The following is a 19,297-nucleotide window of genomic DNA, read 5'->3' as shown; positions in this document are numbered from 1 at the left end:
AAGGCAGCCTAGCTGTGCCTCAGCAGACCTGAGGGACAGACTTTTCCTGGCAGCCTATGAGCCATGTGGGAGACTGTAAGTTTGTTCTATCTGACCTTGTTTATGGTCCACTGTGACTTGACTTGATGATGAGATAGCTTCTGTCAGTAACTCTCTGTTTGCTTTGCCCTGTGACAGAGTCTAAGTAGAATGTTGTTACAAAACATGAAGCAGTAGGATGGCAGGGTTAATGTAGTATGTAGTTCAATGCATTTCATCAGTAAGGAGAGGAGCTGATTTAATGCCAAAAGGCATAAAGCATTTGGATAGTAACAGAAGAACCAGTTGCTCACATAAGCCCTGTTTTTCAGCTGCTACCACTACTTTGGACTTTCCTTTCTTATTCCTGGCTATGCAATTTGAGTCTCAGCCTTGGTATCTGAAGAATTTGCCCTTGAATGGGCACAGCAGTCCTCTCCCCATAGCTGTGTCATCTGCTCAGCCCTTGATCACTGCTACTACTTTAACGAAACAGGAATTTACCTAGGTGTAAGCCAACCCTATTCTGATCCTGTCAGTAGATTCAGTAAAACAAAAGGTTCAGGCTTTTTCTCTTTACTCACACTCATTTCAGGCAGACAATCACTAAGCTCTTAAGAACCAGATGATTGTGATAGTTCCTAGGCAGGGTGGTTTTTGAATCTGTGTTCTGGGAACCAGGAATACCTGTAGGCTGATACAAGGCAGTCTCAGTGCCTCACAACCCAGCTGCTTATCTTTGACATGAGTCTTCATAGCTTTTAGTGGTAAAAAAACCCCCTCATAGCAGTGTTAAGCCCTAATCCAGCATTAAATTCTTGCCTCCAAAGCACAGAGGCACTAGGATTTCCAAGCAAAGAAAAAGCGCAAGAGAAACACGAACATTCTAAAATGCAGATATTTCACTGAAAACTCTAAATATGCACTGCAGTGGAAGCTAGAACAAGTGCAAATTATCAAGAGGGAAAGGAGCATGAAGACTGCCGTGGGCTATGTATCTCTGAGTCCTGTAACACACCCTCCATATCTTACCCATCCGTACTACATTGTTGGATACTGCACGTCTGCTCTTACCCCATGAAAGCAGCAGGGGGCTGCTTTCATTAGATTTAAACTGAGCATATGTATAATATCATTCATTCCCTTTAAACTGTTAGCCAGCAAAGACTGATCTGCAAATATCCTTCATTAAGTTCCCAGTCCCAGGTATAACACTGAATCCATTTTTAAATAATTTGGTAATTGCTCTTTCCTCAGACTAACAGATTTAAAGAAAACTATAATTCATCCATTTCATGTAGATATCATTGATTATGATTAATATCCTGGTTACACAGAGTCAGCTAAACACTGATGCTGCTGCAAATGAGTTTGCTGGCTTGTTGAAAAAAAGAATTTCTATGATGAAAGTGCCTTTTCAGTTCAATCCCACCCCTGGAGATGAATTTATTACAAGTGACTTAACCTTATTTATACAAATGAGCCTTTGTTTCTCTTATGTGTATTGCGTTCAGTTTCTTTTCCATAAGCCATCTGGAAACAAAATTCTTATTACTTAACTAAACAAGAACATATCCTTTGAGGTTGGAAAACTGTTAACAGCAATATGATGCTCATATGGAAGGTCTGAAGAAGACTTTGTCTGACTTTGGCAACCATCTTACTAAGGAAAAGTTACTATATTGTTCACCGTGTTTCATGTAGAAAAAACAGACTACATGGAAGATGCTCTGATCAAGAAAAATGTTTGAAAGGAAAAGACAACATAGAATAAGACAACACAATCGTAGAACCAGGTTGGAAAAGAGCTCCAAGATCATTGAGTCCAACCTAAATGTTCTAGTCATCATAACAACTTTGGTTGCAGCCAGGAAACAACCTCAGAGCAGGAGAAAACATCTGTGCACAGAGGAGGTGAAAGAAGTAATGAAAAGTCCTAATGCATATGAATACTGTTAGGTTTGCTGTTCTCACAGATGCAGATTCTCTAGCCATCAGAAAAACCATACCATAAGTCACATCTTCAAGGGACAGATACTAGAATTTATTTTCTGTTCCTCTATCTTTCAAGTCTGAGCTGTGTCCCTTGGGTAAATCCTATGAGTGAAATTTGAAGGCATATTATGTCGCAGTTGCCCTGGGCAGAGATTACTACCTCATGCCCATGCCTGTCATTGTGCTGTGTTTCATAGCCCTGACATTCTCAGTTGTGTCAAGAGTGACCAAAGAGAGGCATCAAACCGAAGCAAATATGCTCTAATACTTCTGTACATTTCTAGATTGTCAGGTTGTGAAAGATGGTGCAGCAATCATGAGAGAAAGCTCATGTAGGTACAGCCTAGATCCCAAAGTGTCCTGTGGAGGCATGCTAATGCAAGTCATTGATGGAAATAGAATTGTGCCGACCTGCCAGATTATGATCTGCAGAGGCTAAGGGCAACCACACAGTCTCTTCTTTTGCCTCCATTGAAACAGGGAAGAGAATTGCTGCATTAAACTGTCTCAGTGACCTCTCAGAATCCTCGAAATCTTACATTCTAAAATCTCACAGTATCAAAGACTTGTTTAAGAAAAGGGATATGAGCAATGGAATCATATAATAAATTTAATTTTATTGAATATATTCACTCTGCTAGTTGATCGTCCTTCTGCTTCTTCACTGAGGCCACCAATATTAATCTATCAACCAGTAGAAAATGATAACACCTTGCAAAATTTAGCCCTAATACTTTCTATCTGGCTTTGGAAGCAAAAACCTTCAAGTATAATTCCAAAATATCTACAGAAGGCATTTTCTTAGTGCTTAATTGACCACATCTACATCACAGAAATAAAGAATGTAAGGCATCAATTTAAATTTATTTAGTAATACCAAGAGATTTCTCTGGTAGACAACTTAATTTCAAAATGACAACTTTTATTCTCTGGTGAAGTTGTCACTCAAAATGTTGTTTGCATAGAAAGGGTTCTTTTACACCAAGAGAAAAAGGTCCACAGGGCAAATTCTGCTAGTAAAATGTTATTATTTCCATTTACCAGTTATGAGTGGTAAGATTCTTGCAAGAAGCCAAGCTTTTAGTGTGATTCTCCTACACCATTTTCTGCAGGTAGAACTGTTAAGCATGGAGCCTTGAGTTCTGGGGATTATAGGAAAAGGAGCCCTGTGCCACCATCTCCTGGTAAAATAAAGCAATGGACATGACCAATTCTATCTAATTTTGAAACCAGGAAGAACAGCAGCTTTCTGGATTGTTATTACTCTGTTGGTAGGAGCTTCGATTTTCTTGTTAAGTTTTAGCTGCAGGTTTGGTGAAATGCTGCACTTGAACTGACTGCTGCCACACAGAAGTGAGGGTTTGGTGTCATGGTGGGTAGCAGGTACACAGATCAGCTCAGTAGTGGGGAAGGAGGCAAATTAAATATTAAAAATTACTGGGGTAGAAAAAAGAGAAAATCAATAGCAAATCACCATGCCACAGTCTAAATCTCTGGACCATCCACATGTGGTCCTATAATAACAGAAGGATAAATGAGAAAATCCCTATTACAGGCTGCAGAAAGCAAAGTGTTATGTCCTTCCATTACACTGGTAGTCTCCACAGAAAGGGCTGTCTGTGTATGAGGAACAAGTGCAATTTGAATTTTTTTCCAGTCTGATATTAAGTGATGTAAAAATATTTTACACCTGAGAATCACTATCAGGTGTAAATGAAAGGAAAAAAATAGTATATTAAAAGTAAGGCAAAGAAATAAATTGATTAGGCTGTAAACGCCAAGGTTGAGAGACATTAACTCTTTCAGAGAATCTGCCATCAGAATAGAATATGCTATTTTACATTACTTCATATCAGAATGGAAAAAAATCCTCATTTTACTAGCCTTTAGTAAAAAAATGGTTCAAAACAATTGCATATAAAATCTGCAAATTTGCAATCCATCAAAGCTCTTAAAAATGTTTTGAGGTTACTGTTGTTATCAAAATATCACAATTAATTTGAGAGAGCATTTCTTCCTTTTTTTTTTTCAATTCAAATCACTAAGCATTAATTATTATTGCCACAGGTTCTGATTTAGCAAAGACAATGATTAAATGATTATCTTCAGCAGAACCATTCACACACTGGTCATATGACTAGAATTATTAACGATTCCACATTTTGTGCAATCCGTTATCATATTAAAAAACAACTCCTAGGGCCTGTGTTTCTTCTTCTACTTGAATTGTCCTCAGAGGGCAACCCAAGTTTCCTGTCTGCCAGGCTTGTGCATGTATTATTAGATCAACACATCATACTAGTTGATCTTTTTCCAACACCATGGGTACTTACAGCTGTGTGTGTGTGTGTGTTTACATGTATCTATGTCTTTTACAAAGTATCTTCATAATTTACACTGTATTCCTTTTGAAGTTTGTATTTGATAAGCGCATTTGCCAGATGACATTCTCCTGCACATGGTTCAGCAGTAAGTAACAATCCAAACATATGAGCAGGCCACATCCACAAAATAAAATCCTTTTGGTTTACAATATATCTTGTGTTCACTTTACTTCAATTTTTATATTTAAAATTAAATTATCAGGATTTTACGTGAGGAATTAAATTCTTGAAAACAAATGAAGCAAAACCTTCATGAAAGGATGAGCATTTCTGGGTTCCAGGAGGGAGAAACGCAAATTAAATTGGAGTCTAGAGTTAATGGAAAATGAGAAGCATCTTCTAAGTTTTGCCTGGAATACAGTTAATTTTCTTCATAGCAGCTGGAATGGGGCTATGTTTTGGATTTGTGTTGAAAACAGTGTTGATAATACAGAGATGTTTTAGTTCTTGCTGAGCAGCACTTACACAGAGCCAAGGCCTTTTCTCCTTCTCACCCCACCCCACCAGTGGGTGGGCTGGGGGTGCCCAAGGAGTTGGGAGGGGACACAGCTGGGACAGATGACTCCGAGTGACCCAATGAATATTGTACATCATATTTCATACCACTTCACACTATATATTTCATACTATTGTGCTCAGCATGTAAATCTGAAGGAAGAAGAAAGAAGAGGGAAGAATGTTTGGAATGATAACATTTGTCTTCCCAACCTACTGTTAAGTGTGATGGAACTTGTTGTCAACATGGTTAATTGGCATAATTCTAGGAACATTTGTAAGGGTTGTCAGTATTAAAACCCAATAGTTTAACATTGCTGAGAAGGTACCCTCCATCTTCTTGGCATGTTGTGATTTATAATTAGTTAATTTGATTTATTTTAATTTTTTTTTTATTCTCCCCAATATCTTAGCCAGGTGGAATATTATGTAAGAAAATGAAATAAAATTTAAAGCTATAAAGGCAAGAAACCCCAGAAAACAGAAAAGAATAAGTGTTGTCTGTCTTGGAGGATAAGGAAGGAATTAGGTGGAACCTGGAAAATTAAATCCTTTCAATGGATTAGCTATTTGCTGGGCAATATGGCATCACTGAATTGCTATCCCATGATGTAGTCAATCTGTAAATCATAGTTCCATGATGCTCTCAAAGCTATAGACCTTAATAAATATGTTTTTGCTATTGCAAGCAACATAATTTTTTCTTGTTTTATGTGGTTTTAGATAGCAGCAAAAGGTATCTTGAAATGGAACTGCTTCCAGAATCCCTGAGGCTGATAAATATACCTTTGGTTAAAAACCGACGAAAATAACAAGGACTAATGAACAAAGTAGAAAGAACTTGTATTCCCAGCAGAGGTTGTGTATATCTATGTTATTCTTTAAAGAGAAGAGATACTACAGCATTTCATTGCAAGTGTGGGGTGTTGCATGCCTCTCCAGTCAGAAAGCAGTCATCCTTCAGGCCATCCCTTCATTTATGTCCTTTCTGCCTCACTGCTAATAAACAAGTTGATCTCTGCTAATGAAGATTAAGGATTATTGGTATGTTTGCAGAGCTTGCTAAACTGGAAATACTCAAGTTCCTGTTTTCCATCTTGTAAATCTTATTCACTGTTCTGTAAGCTATAATAGGTCAGTGACCACATGGATTTCTAGCTACTTTGACAGTTCATAATCGAGTTGTAATTACTGGGCAATGGTTCAGTGATTTATGGATTATGGATCTTAACCTCACTTCAAAATCTGATGGTGGCCATCAACATTTTGGATTGCTGGTAATGTGGAATGAAAGGGATGCACATTGCATATATTATATCTACCTGATGGGAATGACACTATAAGTGCTAAGTGGAACACCAAAACCATCCTACTCAATGGAGGAGAGTATGTATCGGTTTAAGAAGTTAATTTCCTGCCTTAGTTTCTCCTTCTGTGATTTGTCCATATTCTGTGATTTGTCTATATATTACGTTCAACCCTGAATATCATCCAGTGATACCAGTACGTCTTTTTTAAGACCTTCTGGATGAAAGGTGAATTGGCCTGCTTTGAGTCCTCCTGATGTCCATTTCAGTTGCATATGATACTAACCCAAGGAAACAAGGTATTCACTGACCACATTTCCCTTTACAGTCAGTCTCTGGAGCCGTCAAAAATGCTGTTTCTTAGCAGTGGTTGTTTTGTTGTATATTTTCTAAAAAACCAAGGGAAAACTCTTCACCAATTCCCCAAATACTCAGCCACAGGTGAAGACCAACAACAATGAGTAAACAACTGTATTGACTGTAAATATCCTACTAGACTGGTAATGTCACATGTTATTTTTGTTAGAAATCTAGAGACCATTCACCAATCACCAGTCTACCCTCCATAAGAAAAGCCCTGAAACTATTAAACAAGGTGTCAAAGGTTGTGACTGAGGTATACAGTGAGGCAAAAGGGCTTTCTAAATCCAAACCCTGTTTTGAAATCCTGACAGAGAGGCTACAGTTCCCAGGATGAAGTGAAGAGGACACTCTGGCAGGGACAGTGCACTCCCTCGTGAGCTGTGCTGGCTCAGCTGGACCCAGGCAAGGAGTGGTCTTCACACAACATCACAGCTTTCAGCTCCAGCCACGAAAGGTATGGCTGTGGCTCTCCTGCCAGACATCCAAAACAGCAGGCTTCTCCTGTCAATCCTCAAGCATGGAAGCAACAGGAGATACAGTTCTTGCTCTGTTCCCTCTTGTCCATAACCCCCTCACCCAGCAACGTTGGCATGTGTTTGGTTTGGACAAATTGTCCAAAATATCCATGTCATTACTGCTTGTTGTGCATCCTCACTGGCAATTTTTGTTTGAACTAATTAATGATTAATGGGAGTGCTCTGTGTAATGCTGTTCAATGGCACTGAAGAGAAGAAGGAGCAGACAAGACTAGATGGATGCATCAAGATCTTTTTCGTAGCACTGTAAGTACCCTTCTAGTTTTCCCTTGGATTATTTGGACATTTTATTTTTGGGGAGTTACATTTTTGCCTGGGAAGGGCACCTTTGTACACCTAAAGAAGGGGATATAACTGTTATGGAAAAGTCGAAACATTTCAAAGGCCAGAGAGAACAGATAGTGAGAAGGCACTTCACATAATTAAATAAAAATTTGGTGTGGAAACAATACAGATGCCTATAGACTTTCTTACCACATTGATCTAGTGTTTCATCTTTGAAGAAACTGTAAGAGTATTTTGAAATTTTCGTGCTAGACAGTATGATCTATGTTTATGTCACATTTTTGTTTAACACAGATTTCATTTTCTAATTATTTGATGAATTGAGGAAGGCTAACAGGGCTGCAGTAACCATCCTGCAGTACTGAGTACAAAACCAACTCCTACCAGTTACTCTGGGGAAAACATCATAAGCTTCCAGTTATTTGCAAATTTTTTTAAAAAAACAGTCTTAGCCTAGGACTACTAATATGCTAACAATAAATTTAATAAACTTTTAGAAGTTTAAAATTACCTCTTTTGAGAGAGAACTAGGCTATGTATAGTGTATTAGCAGTCATATTCTTTCTAGGAAACACTGACATGCATCAGGAATGTGAATTATAAGTGTGTGGGACTTCAGAAAACAAAGTATGTTCTGAGAGCCTCATTTTACTTTGCCGAAGCATGAACAGATTAATTTCCATGCCATATTTTGTACATCTATTTCTTTTCCAGAAACAGCTAAAAGGAAAATGAAGCCCACCTTCTCCTTGTGTTTATTACTGGCTGCTTTGTATACTGTTGCCCAGTGTCATCAGCGCCCTCCCTACCGCAGTAAGCAGGATGGCACTAAAGGGACATATTATCCAGGACATAGTTCTCAGTGGGAAGGAGCTTATCCAGTTAAGAACAAAACCTTTGTCAAACTAGTTTTCAGCAATACTGACTTTGCATTTTCATTTTACAAGTTGGTTGCGTCCGAAGCAATGGATCAAAATATTTTCTTTTCACCCATAAGCATCTCTGCTTCCTTTGCAATGCTGGCACTCGGTGCCAAGTCAGTGACACTGACACAGATTCTGGAAGGGCTTACCTTTAACCTGAAAAAGACTCAGGAGTTGGAAATCCATGACAATTTTTGCCAACTCCTCCACATGCTGAACCGTTCAGACAGCGAGTTCCAGCTGAGCCTGGGAAATGCCCTTTTTATAGAAGAAACTCTAAAACCAGTACAGAAGTTCTTGGATGATGTCAAACACTTTTATGAATCTGAAGTCTTTTCTTCTGACTTTAACAACTCTGTTGGCGCTGAGAATCAGATCAACAGTTATATTGAGGAAAAGACAAATGGGAAAATTGTTAAGTTAGTGGAAAATCTTGATCCTCTCACTGCAATGGTCCTCGTTAACTATGTCTTCTTTAGAGGTAAGAAATATCAAAGGGTGCAAAGGTTGTAGCTTAGATATTTAATGCTTATTGCAGGGAATGAAAACTTAAGAGAAAAAAACTGGAGTTTAAATATTTTAAATTGAGGAAATCATTTTCAGTATCTTGAAAGTATTGCTATAAACCCATGTATGTTTGTTGACAGTAATAATGTTTAGTGAATTTTTAATACAAGTATCTTTCTTGAGTTTTGTAAATTCTTTAATGTGATCACAGACTCATGCTCTAGTGAAAGACAGTGCTTTCAGTATTATGTCTGTAATTGTCTCTAAGCACTTAAAAAAAAAAAGATACAATGCTATAACATCTGAGGATGCAGTAACATGAAAAAAAATTTGCTCTAATTGAAGGAAGGCTGTGGGACTGGATCCTGTTTTATTCACTGTGACCATTCCTCTTTGTATTCCACTGAATAAATTTTCTTTTTGTTATAAGCTCAGTGGGAGAAACCCTTCAGTACATTATATACAAGACAGGAGGATTTTTTTGTGGATCAGAAAACATCTGTAAAAGTTGACATGATGTATCGAAAGGGTTACTACAGAAATTACTTTGATGAAGAGCTGTCCTGTTGGCTGGTTCAGATATCTTACAAAGGAGATGTTGCGGCATTATTTATTTTGCCTGATGAAGGGAAGATGAAGCAGGTGGAAGATGCTCTCTTGAAAAAGACTGTATCTAAATGGGAAAAGTTCCTCCAAGACAGGTAAGATTTTTTTTGTTAAGGTAAGAGGTGACCACGCCACAGATTAGTAGTGTTTATCTCACCAAGACAAAACGATAAAGGCCAGGTTATTCTGCTGAACTCTGTACACTTACGGTTCCTCTGTGTGGACTTCTCTTTTCTTAGTTGGAAAATGAAAAAGAGCTATGACTAGTGAAAAAATAGGGCATTGAACTGGGGATCTATCTTGGGTTAAGTTCCTGGTTCAACCAAAAGTTACTTAGCAACATGATGAAGTTAACAGAAGCTTGTTTCATACAAGCATTGGGAAACTACGATAGAGAACCTATTGGATGTTAGTATGTTGTGGGCATTGTGTGTAAAAGCAGACTAATTCACCATTACTGCAGCTATTTCTGTGGTGGCCCAGGCCCTGTTGTATATTTGAACAGCCTTAGGGTAGCTAGATATGATCTTTTGAAAAAACACTCCTACTTGGCAGTAGTAGCTCTGTCTGTCATTGAGTTGGCACAGCTGTGTCTTCCCCCCCACTCCTTGAATCCCACCGTGAAGGCAGCAGTTAACAGGCTCATTCTGCTCCAACCCTCCACATTAAGTAGCTAACCTGATCGTAACTGGTATCTGGACCCTGAAAGAAGACTATTTAGTTAGAGTGTCAATATACTGAAGCCATTGAGGATTGTTACCTAGATGAAAATTTGTCCCTATTTGTGTTGTTTGTTACAGAAAAATACATCTGCACATTCCAAAATTTTCTATTTCTGGTACCTATGATGTGAAAAGGATAGTCAAACAAATGGGTATGATCGATCTGTTCACTGACCAAGCTGATCTGTCTGGGATTACTGAGGAGCCTGGACTGATGCTTTCAAAAGTAAGTAAGCATGTGAAAGCAACCACAATATTTGTCTGTTCCGAGGAACCTGGCGTTAATATTCCACGAAAAGCTTATCCTAGTCTCTCTGAAGCATCGCTCAATCATCAGCAGCTGCCAGTCTGGAGGCAAAGCAAGCCCTATCATTCATAAACCTGGAGAAATGCATGGTTCCAGGACAAGGAAGAAGACATACATATAATTAAATGTTCTTTTGGCTACTAAACAAAATTATCTAAATGTAGCACATTAGCTTTGGTAAAATTTCCTCTAATTCCTCCTACAGAGGGCAAAAGGCTGTTATCCCTCTCCTTCTAGTGTTCTCAAAAAGTTATTTTTTTCAGCTAGATGACAGGGTAAATTCACAATAATACATGAAGCTGCCAAAGACAAAATTGAGTCTAGGCTAAATTACCAGGTTTCTTTCCTTCCAGAGTTTCTTGCCATCAGTCATCTTGACTGCTCCTTGGCTGCCTGCAGTTTGAGGGTTACTCTCTGCACATGCATTGATGGCTGTTTGCACTGCCCTGGGGAGGGGAGCAACTGGTGATGACCTTCCCAGAGGCTGCTGCTGCTGGATCTCGCTCCAGGCAGGTTTCCCTTTGCCAAGAGTGAAGAGGGTGACAAACTGCTCTCTTCTGGCTGTGTTGTCAGCTGGAGGTTCTTTTGCTTTGTTCCTTGCAGGTGATTCACAAAGCCGTGCTGAATGTTCATGAGAATGGCACTGAAGCAACAGGGGTCACAGTGAAGGAGGTTACCTGGAGATCTGGTGATTTTCCTCGTCCGCCTCGAGTCAGATTCAACAGGCCCTTTCTCCTGGTGATTCTGGATAAACTCACCCACACTGTCCTCTTCGTTGGGAAAATTGTAAACCCTAGGAAAAATGACTGATTGACAAGACTTCTGCACATCGCTGGCTAAATTCCTGTGATCTCGTGAAACACTTATGTATGCATACCACTATGTAGTAGTGCTCATCTTTCAACCATTACCCTTATAAACATGATCACCCCTTAAAACATAAAAACAATTTTTCCTTGTCCAAAAGTCACATTTGCTCCAGCCTACAGCTGAGTATAGCTTGTAGTGTTAATGAAATACAAGTAACTTTTCACCGGTTTTGTAGGATGTCTTTTCTGACATGCTCCTGTGGGATATTCAGATTTTTCAAAGTCTCCAGATGATGTAGCTGTTGCTGTACAATCACAGCTTCTGCCTGTGAGAGGAGGAGAAGGGAAAGAGGGAAAAGAAGGTACAAGGTGTAAGACCTGTCTGTTTAATCCACTAACCTTTGATGACTATTCTTAAATACAGATCCCCTTAATATTGGAGTGAATTTTCATTAATTTCTTCAGGTTTTATAACGAAGTATGGCATGAAACTGCGGGATCAGTGACTGGGACACTGGAGGACACACCAGTGTAAAGAGTTGATGAACGTAGCTGTTTTAGCTTGCCTTCTTCTGTCTCCGCCTCAGTGGTAGCCTTCTTCATGGAGATAAGAAGGTTGCTTTTGCTTTACAGATAATGTTTATTCTACTAGAGAAGGAAGCCATAGCAGCACAGAGATTTCTGTTTTATCTTGCTAATATAGCTATTGCCAATGCCTTGAGATAAAAGTCTGATGGAGCAGTCCATGACATAGGACCAGTTTTCTTTTTATGGATTTGTTGTCACTGTCATTTCTCTTTTCTTCTACTAATGCTGCCTTCTCTATCACACTTTCCAGATAGACTTGTCAGACTGTGACAAGAATGAAAAATTATAGCTCCAGAGAGTTTGTATTTCCTCAGTAGGGAGAGCAGAGCTTTCCTAGGGACTGTTAACCTGCTTTAAGCTATCATAAACACACATAAAAAAATCAGAAAATATTTGAGAAGTCACCTTTCTAAATGTTAGCAGTGGATTATTATTATTATAGAGTAAAAACAGATCATGAATTGATATTTGTACCTTTCCACCTAAGGTTTCCTGACTCCAACTACACTAGATAGTTACATGGTTATGAAAGGAAAGAAACACAAAGCAGTAAATATTTAAAATTATTTTAGTATTTTTTTTTAGTTTTTTAGTCAACATCCTTAGCACATCTTACTAAAATATAGAAAGGCAATGAGAGTATTTAGATTATAGATTAAGTCTTTTTTTATATAACTCGAACTGGTGGAAAAAATATAAATGGCAACTTTTTAGATCTTAGTTTCTTAAGATATCTGTGAAAAATATAATTTAAAAATTATGGTGAATATTTCTAAAATACAATTTTTTTGTTTTGTTTTTTATTTTCTTTGACATTAAGTTAATGCTATCAATATAAATTAATTGTTGCTGTAAGAATATCAATAAGGAATAGAAAAAACATTCCATGTCTATCTGCAGACGTAACACTTGACATTCAAAGTCCTCCTGAAAATCACATAAACCAATGACAAAAGTTTCTTACTCATAACTATATTTATTATGTTCAGTATTTAGTAACAAACAGTTAGCTTTATATCTCTGGACATATTAGGACTTGGTCTAATACAGATAAACTGATTCTAAAGAAGACAATTTAAAAGTTCTTTGCAAATCTCAGGGCTAACTCAGGACTAGTTGCCAAAGTCCAACTTTGCAATGACAAATGATTTTGTAGGCAAATATCAAGAGACTATGTTTGTTGTTCCTCACGGACCTCAGATCAATAGTCTTCGTCTGTTAGTAGGAAAAAAATATCCAGATGGTATTTTACCGACCACATCTCACTTTGAGAGGTAACCTTGTTGCTTAACGCATGTGAAAGTGGGTAGAGAAAAATCAAGCTGATTTAAGAACTGGACAATTGAAAAATATCATGGTAGGGAATCATCTTCAGATGGGAGTAGGAACCATACATGAATTGCCTTGGTTTTCTTTCTAATTTGGCAAAAATCTGGTCATGCCCCTCACTTGAAAAATGCAACAAATTTTTATAGTAAATAATAAGCACAGAAGGATTGCACAACCCCCCCAAAACTGTCGGCATTAAGGTTGTCACAAATCCATTGCAATCATGGTTTGCTCAAGACAGTGTTTCTTCTTTCAATCTGCTGGTTTTTTGCTTCTTCTTTCCTGGATTTTTGTTTCTTGGTTGGCTCTCTGACTGTGAATTTTGTAACCAAGAAGCCTCAGTGCAGCCAAGGAATGACTTTCATCCTAGCTCTTCCAGAGTTGCTGCTGCTGCATGCAAGTACTTTGATGGGCCACTTCAATGCAGTGACATTGCTGGAGAATGGAGCCGGTCTGATGAACCGCATGAGGGATAAAGTGCAAAGGACACCTTCTAACCCAACCTGCATTGGTGCCTACACACAAATCTGATATGGCAATGCATGCAACCATACACATGCAGGAGCTGCAGCCTATGCGGACGCTAAGGGAAATCTGTTATGTAGGGGTGAAATCTTCTGTGAAGGCTGTTTTAGCTTAACAGCCAGAAAGGAAGAATTGCCAACATGGCAGAAGCTTTGGAACAGCACACACTGAGCAGCTCTCTGAAATAAGGAGAAAAGGAAAACAAGCAGTGCAGAAATAGCAGTAAACTGTATTCGTTGTCATAACTAGGAACTAGAAGCAGAACAAAGGCTAAAAACATAAATGAGAAGCTCTGAAACCCAGATTAATCCATGGTGGAGGTAGATTTAACTGCCATTTACAAACTATGTGAAGTTCAACAGACACTAGAAGAAAACCAGCAGCAACTTTGAGTAATGTTTAAGATCATAAAGAAGGAACAAGTATTGGGGCAGAGAGGGAAATAGCATGCTTGAAGTAAATCAAAGAAAATAAGCAGCATAATCACGTGTGCTCAGGGACCCTGAAGCAGCAGTTCAGAGCCCCATCAGGACCTGGAACCTCTATCAAGCCAATCTGGCAAGGAGGGGGCATTGCCAGGAGCATCCGCAGGACATTTAAATGGCTCTAGGGAGCACAGCAAACAGGGCATGGTGCATCAGAAGGATGTGGCGCAGCAGTTGAAGGCAAGGTGTGCGGAGAGGGTGCTGAAATCTTCAAGTAGACCCACAGCTCAAGTAAGTGCTAAGTGCTTCAGGTCTCTGCCATAATGGTGGGCACTCGCCTCAGAGCAAAACCCAGTGTGTCTATTTATACAGCCACTGAAAAGGCTGTTGCTTCCACCTAGATGGAACTGGTACGGAAGGAGATGTCAGTACAGGTGGTAGCTTGCAGTGATGTCCAGATACTTCCACTGGAGAAAAGGCTACCTGCACAAAGCGTGCACAGGTTGATGACCTGTTGTGGTAGGTGGATGAATTTCAAGAGCCAGTATCAGTATCAATATCAGTATCAGTATCAATATCAGAGGGGCTGAAACAGAGATAGATAGCATGGCTTCAGAACTGTACACCTACAATGGATACCACTGAGCTTGAGTCGCCTTGGATCCTGATAACCCAGAAAAGCAGGGCTCCAATCCAATGTCCACTCTCCATCATCCAAGACCAAAAACAGATATGCTTCAAAGGCTTTAGATGTGCACAGGCAAGGCCAACAAGGAGAACCTGCACCAGCACTGCACAGTGGTTACCATAAAAAGAAACTTTGAGTGATCATAGTGGGTGACTCTCTATTAAGGGGCACTGAGGTACCCACCTGCCAGCCTGACAAGGAGTATGCTACCTAGTAGGGGCTAAGATTCATGATGTTGTAGAGAGGGTACCCCAGCTTGTCAAGAACATGGACTCCTACTCTTTTTCACATGGATACAAATGATACCTCAAGGTAAGAAAAGGCCAGGATCGAAGAAGACTATGATGCCCTGATGAGGCAGGTGAAAAATATGAGCGCCCAAGTAATCTTCTTATCTATCCTACTGGTCAGAGAAATGGGGACAGCCAGAAGCAGGCACACAGTGCAGATCAATGTCTGGCTTCATGGTTGATACCATCGAGAAGGTTTTGGCTTTTATGTCAATAGGTTGTACTTTAATGATTTTAGCCTGTCTAAAATGAGCAAGAGAATTTTTGACAGCAGGCCAGTTTGGTGAGACAATCTTTAAACTTAAGGTCACAGGGGATGGAGTCTAAAGGGGTAGTGCTCATGCCATTGCTTCCTCCTGGGGAGTATGCCATACTAGCCAGTGCAGTGACATCACTGGCAGATTCTCATCTTGACTACCTGTGTTATTTTATGTGGCACTTTCACAGAACAAGAATATACCCAGTCCTCTCATTTGTCAAGGTCTTTCTGCAGGTCCTCCCTGTCTTCGAGGGAGTCAACAGCTCCTCTGGGTTTTGTGTCATCTGCAAATTTGCTTAGTATCCCTTTCAGTCCTATGTCCAAGTCATTTATGAAGATGTTGAAGAGCACAGATGGAGCCTCGTGGAACCCCACTGGTGACAGGTCACTGATCTGATGTTACCCCAATCAGTATTACCCTCTGTGCTCAACCAGTGAGCCAATTGGGCACCTGCTTCATGACATGTTTATCCAGCTGTGTGCTGGACATTTTGTCCAGAAGGATTTATTTGCATAGTCTTTTGTTTAGGTACTTTGGTGGATATATAAGTCTTCAAGTTTTTGACTCTTGCATGTCCTTGAGTCTTTGGGATTGGCTTGTGATCTTTCTTCCCCAAGGCAAGCTCACGTGTAGGAGACGGCAGCTGATGTGACACAGTCACTTCTTGCTCCTTCTTCCTTATTTTGGGAGTATGAGGCTCTCTCTGCACCAAGCCATGTAGAAATTGTAGAGCATCGCAGCAAAAGGAGTTTCTTTCCTGAGACATATTTACATCTGTTCTAATTGCGGCCCCAGTATCTGCTCAAAGACTGCTCCCTTCCAAGCTCACTGAGATGATGACTACCTCTCTCTTTTCAGTTATGTAGATCTGGTATGCTAGATTTAAACCCAATGTTTAGTTCAGTCATCCAACTCATTCAATACAGTCCTATGAATCATAAATGAAACTCAGAGCTATTCCAATCTAAGATGACTCACTTTTTGGCCAGTTTTTGGATAATATAACGTGGCGGTTCCTTAAATAATTCACTTTCTTTACTAAAAAAAAGAAATCAGGAAAAAGACAGAGGACAAAAGCACAGCTGGGGTAAACACAGGTAGTTTTAGTACTTGTTTCTTTAAAAAAAGTATCTTTTTTGTAGTTGTATTGCTGTACAGATGAAGGCACTACAGATATACATTTTAATTTAACACAGGAAAATGAAAAGAACAAATTTGTTTAGAGGCAGTAAAAGTGGTCACATAAGTCCTCTATTTCTGTTTTTTAACAGTAAAGACTACGTTTATCTAGTTTCTTTTTTACTGACTGATTCCCCAAATGTTCTTCCCCTGATCCCCCAAGAAATCCAACTCCATTTTCTTTTCAAGGCACTCCAGTTGGATGTGATATGTGTGCTTTGGATGGAGATGGAATTTGGGTGGGGGAAGATGATGAAAGGTCAGAAGAAGTTTAAAGGGAAAACAGCCTCTCTAAACACTTCAGTATTCATGGAGTTTGGCAACGCTGAACTAACCACTGAGACCTAAGCCTTGTATCTCATTTCTGTGGGCAAAAACAAAGAATTATTTTTGGCACTCTGTGGATTTTAGGGGTGTTCCAATCTTTCTTTAGAAACTACTTCAAAGACATTAATTAAAACCCCTTTTTTCCCCTCATTGTTTTCACACTGGACTTCGAGTTCATAGATCTGAACTAGCATAAAGTTAACCTCTGTGACAAATATTGATGGCTTTCTGTGCAGAGATGGGTGATTTTCATGATGCTTTCTCACTCAGATGTCAGTTCGATTCCTCGCTTTCTTGTAAATGACAGCCAGCAAATAACAACTCCATTGTGTGATTAGGTTTCACTCCCACATACTAACTGGACACTCCACTAAATAGTACAGTTCGAGAGCTGGAAATTACCTACACATCTCCTGGAAAGCAGCTATGCAGTTCAAACCTGTGGGGAAAACATACTGGCACACTTGTTGGCTATGTTCTCCTGAAAAGCAAAATATGTTGTATAGAGGACAGTATTTAGAAATATAATGTTTTAATGACTGATTATGATCCCAAAGTTTTAATGTTTCTCTGCCATATTGATTATAAGGTTGCTCCAAGAAACCATTGGATAACATGGCTGGACAGAAGTTGAACAAGATTTTATTATTGAGTGGATGCATGTGTTTTGTTAGAGAAGCACAGACTGCCTCTCTCTTGCTTTTCCACTTCAGTCTCTTTCTGGCATTTCCAGTGCTCTGCTCTCCACTAAGTAGATTGAGAGTCACTGCTCTGGGTTTCCTCAGATGCAATCGCTCCAGGAGTCACTGCATCAGGGACTTCCCTTTACACTTCTGCCATCCAGTCTCCGTTCCTATGAACTTCCCCCACTTTCTTTACAGGACTTTCACAAAGACCTGCTGAATTTTGCTGGGAAGAACACAGAGAGTGCACTAGCCAGGGCTGATGAATATAGATTTAGTTCTTGTCCTCTCAATATTTAGTGGTTATCATTGATTGCAACTGTAAGTTGCTCTCTGTAGTAAAAAAAAACAAACCAGAAAACAAAGAACAGAAAAAAAGGAAACCTTGGCTCATAGTTTCAGGTTTGAAAATCCATGTAAGGCATGGTGGACATTGACATGTGAACAAAACAATCTTATTTTTAAAGTATAAATGAAGATGCTATAAACATTAATCAATTACTATCTCTGTGTAGATCTAATCCTGCCTTAAGCAGTCTATCTATGTGCTTTACTTGGAGCTTTTGCACCCTGAAACAGTGGTACATGTTGGAGGTAATACAAGATTAGGATCTTGTCCACACAGGTTTTGGTTTCTCGTGTGACCCAAATTTTTGCCATGATCAAGCAACAGAAATATGAAATTCGTATAGGCATTGCCAATGCTAAACTTGAAAGTAGCCTCTATCAAAATTCAAAATGAAGAATATGTTAATCTTATTGACCGAGACCTGTTTTTACATTGTATGGGAGAAGCAGAGTCTGTATGAGAAGACAACATGAAATTCAACTACACAATATTTGAAAAACAAAGAAAAACTTCAAGGAATGACCTTTATTTTATATGCATACATGCATCACTAGCCAGCTGTACAAACAAATAATGTGCCAGCAGCATACTGTCAGATTAAGCTGGGCTAATTAAACCTTATTACTTTGTTAGGCATGGCTCATTAAATAGCCACTGTGTAACTGCTTACAGAAATCAGCAATGCTTACAGTCCTAACCAAGTGAAAACATGAGGCTAGAGTTTTCTTTAATATTGATTATGAAAATTCACATGGTTTTCTGCCTTGGAAGTATAAACACAATACACCAGATCAGAATGACCTTGCACATGAACTGTGTTTATATTAGAACTAAGAGCAAAATTGTGTTCCTTTAGAGAAAAATGAAACAAGCCAGTGAGAGACATTTAGTGCATCCAGAGCCTGTGTGTGCATGTCTTACGTAAGATTTTAGGTTGCTGTTTTTAAAAAGCCTCTTTTAAACCAATCATTCCTACTTAAAAAAAAAAAAAAAAGATTAAATAACAACTGCTTAGGATCAGTAACACTTTTTCATGGACAAACGTTCTGCTAGCATAACTAGGATTTTTAAAGTTAGAGTTTTAAAATTACGCTCTTTTAGTAACAGCTGGGGTCCTGCATAAAAACATAACTTGGCCAGCAAATATCAAACACCTTAACATTTCTTTCAAACATCTGCCAAATGTAGTCATGAAGTACAGATGATTACTAAGACATTTTTGGTTTGGTTCATAAACATGGATTTAGAAAATCTGTTTCCAGCCGTTCTGGTTTGAGGAGTTCGCTTTCCACATGATACAGAAAACTGTGTATTTAGTACATAAATTCTACAGTTTTCCTTGAAATCAATAAATACAATACATGGAAAGGAAATATCTCCTTTCTTTCCTGAGGCTT

The 19,297-nt window shown here is 39.0% G+C and overlaps 1 protein-coding gene and 1 long non-coding RNA gene across 2 annotated transcripts; both read left to right on the top strand.

The window, feature by feature from the left end:
• Window positions 1-2,078: 2,078 nt before the first annotated feature.
• LOC113963103 lies at window positions 2,079-17,904 on the top strand. Its single transcript, XR_003532641.1, has 3 exons — window positions 2,079-2,088; window positions 4,905-4,907; window positions 16,505-17,904. It is a non-coding gene; the product is annotated as an uncharacterized LOC113963103 (long non-coding RNA).
• On the top strand, window positions 7,210-11,694 carry LOC113963097 (alpha-1-antitrypsin-like). Its single transcript, XM_027673893.1, has 5 exons — window positions 7,210-7,344; window positions 8,098-8,787; window positions 9,244-9,514; window positions 10,220-10,367; window positions 11,052-11,694. The coding sequence occupies exons 2-5, from the start codon at window positions 8,115-8,117 to the stop codon at window positions 11,256-11,258; spliced, it is 1,299 nt and encodes a 432-aa protein (XP_027529694.1). The 5' UTR covers window positions 7,210-7,344; window positions 8,098-8,114; the 3' UTR covers window positions 11,259-11,694.
• Window positions 17,905-19,297: the final 1,393 nt, after the last annotated feature.

The sequence above is a fragment of the Neopelma chrysocephalum genome, unplaced genomic scaffold (genome assembly GCF_003984885.1).
Source record: "Neopelma chrysocephalum unplaced genomic scaffold, ASM398488v2 Primary Assembly neopelma1_24, whole genome shotgun sequence".
NCBI classification, from domain to species: domain Eukaryota; kingdom Metazoa; phylum Chordata; class Aves; order Passeriformes; family Pipridae; genus Neopelma; species Neopelma chrysocephalum.
This window is presented reverse-complemented; position numbering and strand designations above follow the sequence as displayed.

Bases quoted from the DNA above. Each gene is read 5' to 3' on its own strand.
- LOC113963097 (XM_027673893.1), top strand. From the start codon at position 8,115: ATGAAGCCCACCTTCTCCTTGTGTTTATTACTGGCTGCTTTGTATACT. The intron at 8,788-9,243 runs GTAAGAAATATC...TTTTGTTATAAG, and splicing joins TAACTATGTCTTCTTTAGAG to CTCAGTGGGAGAAACCCTTC. The intron at 10,368-11,051 runs GTAAGTAAGCAT...TGTTCCTTGCAG, and splicing joins CTGGACTGATGCTTTCAAAA to GTGATTCACAAAGCCGTGCT.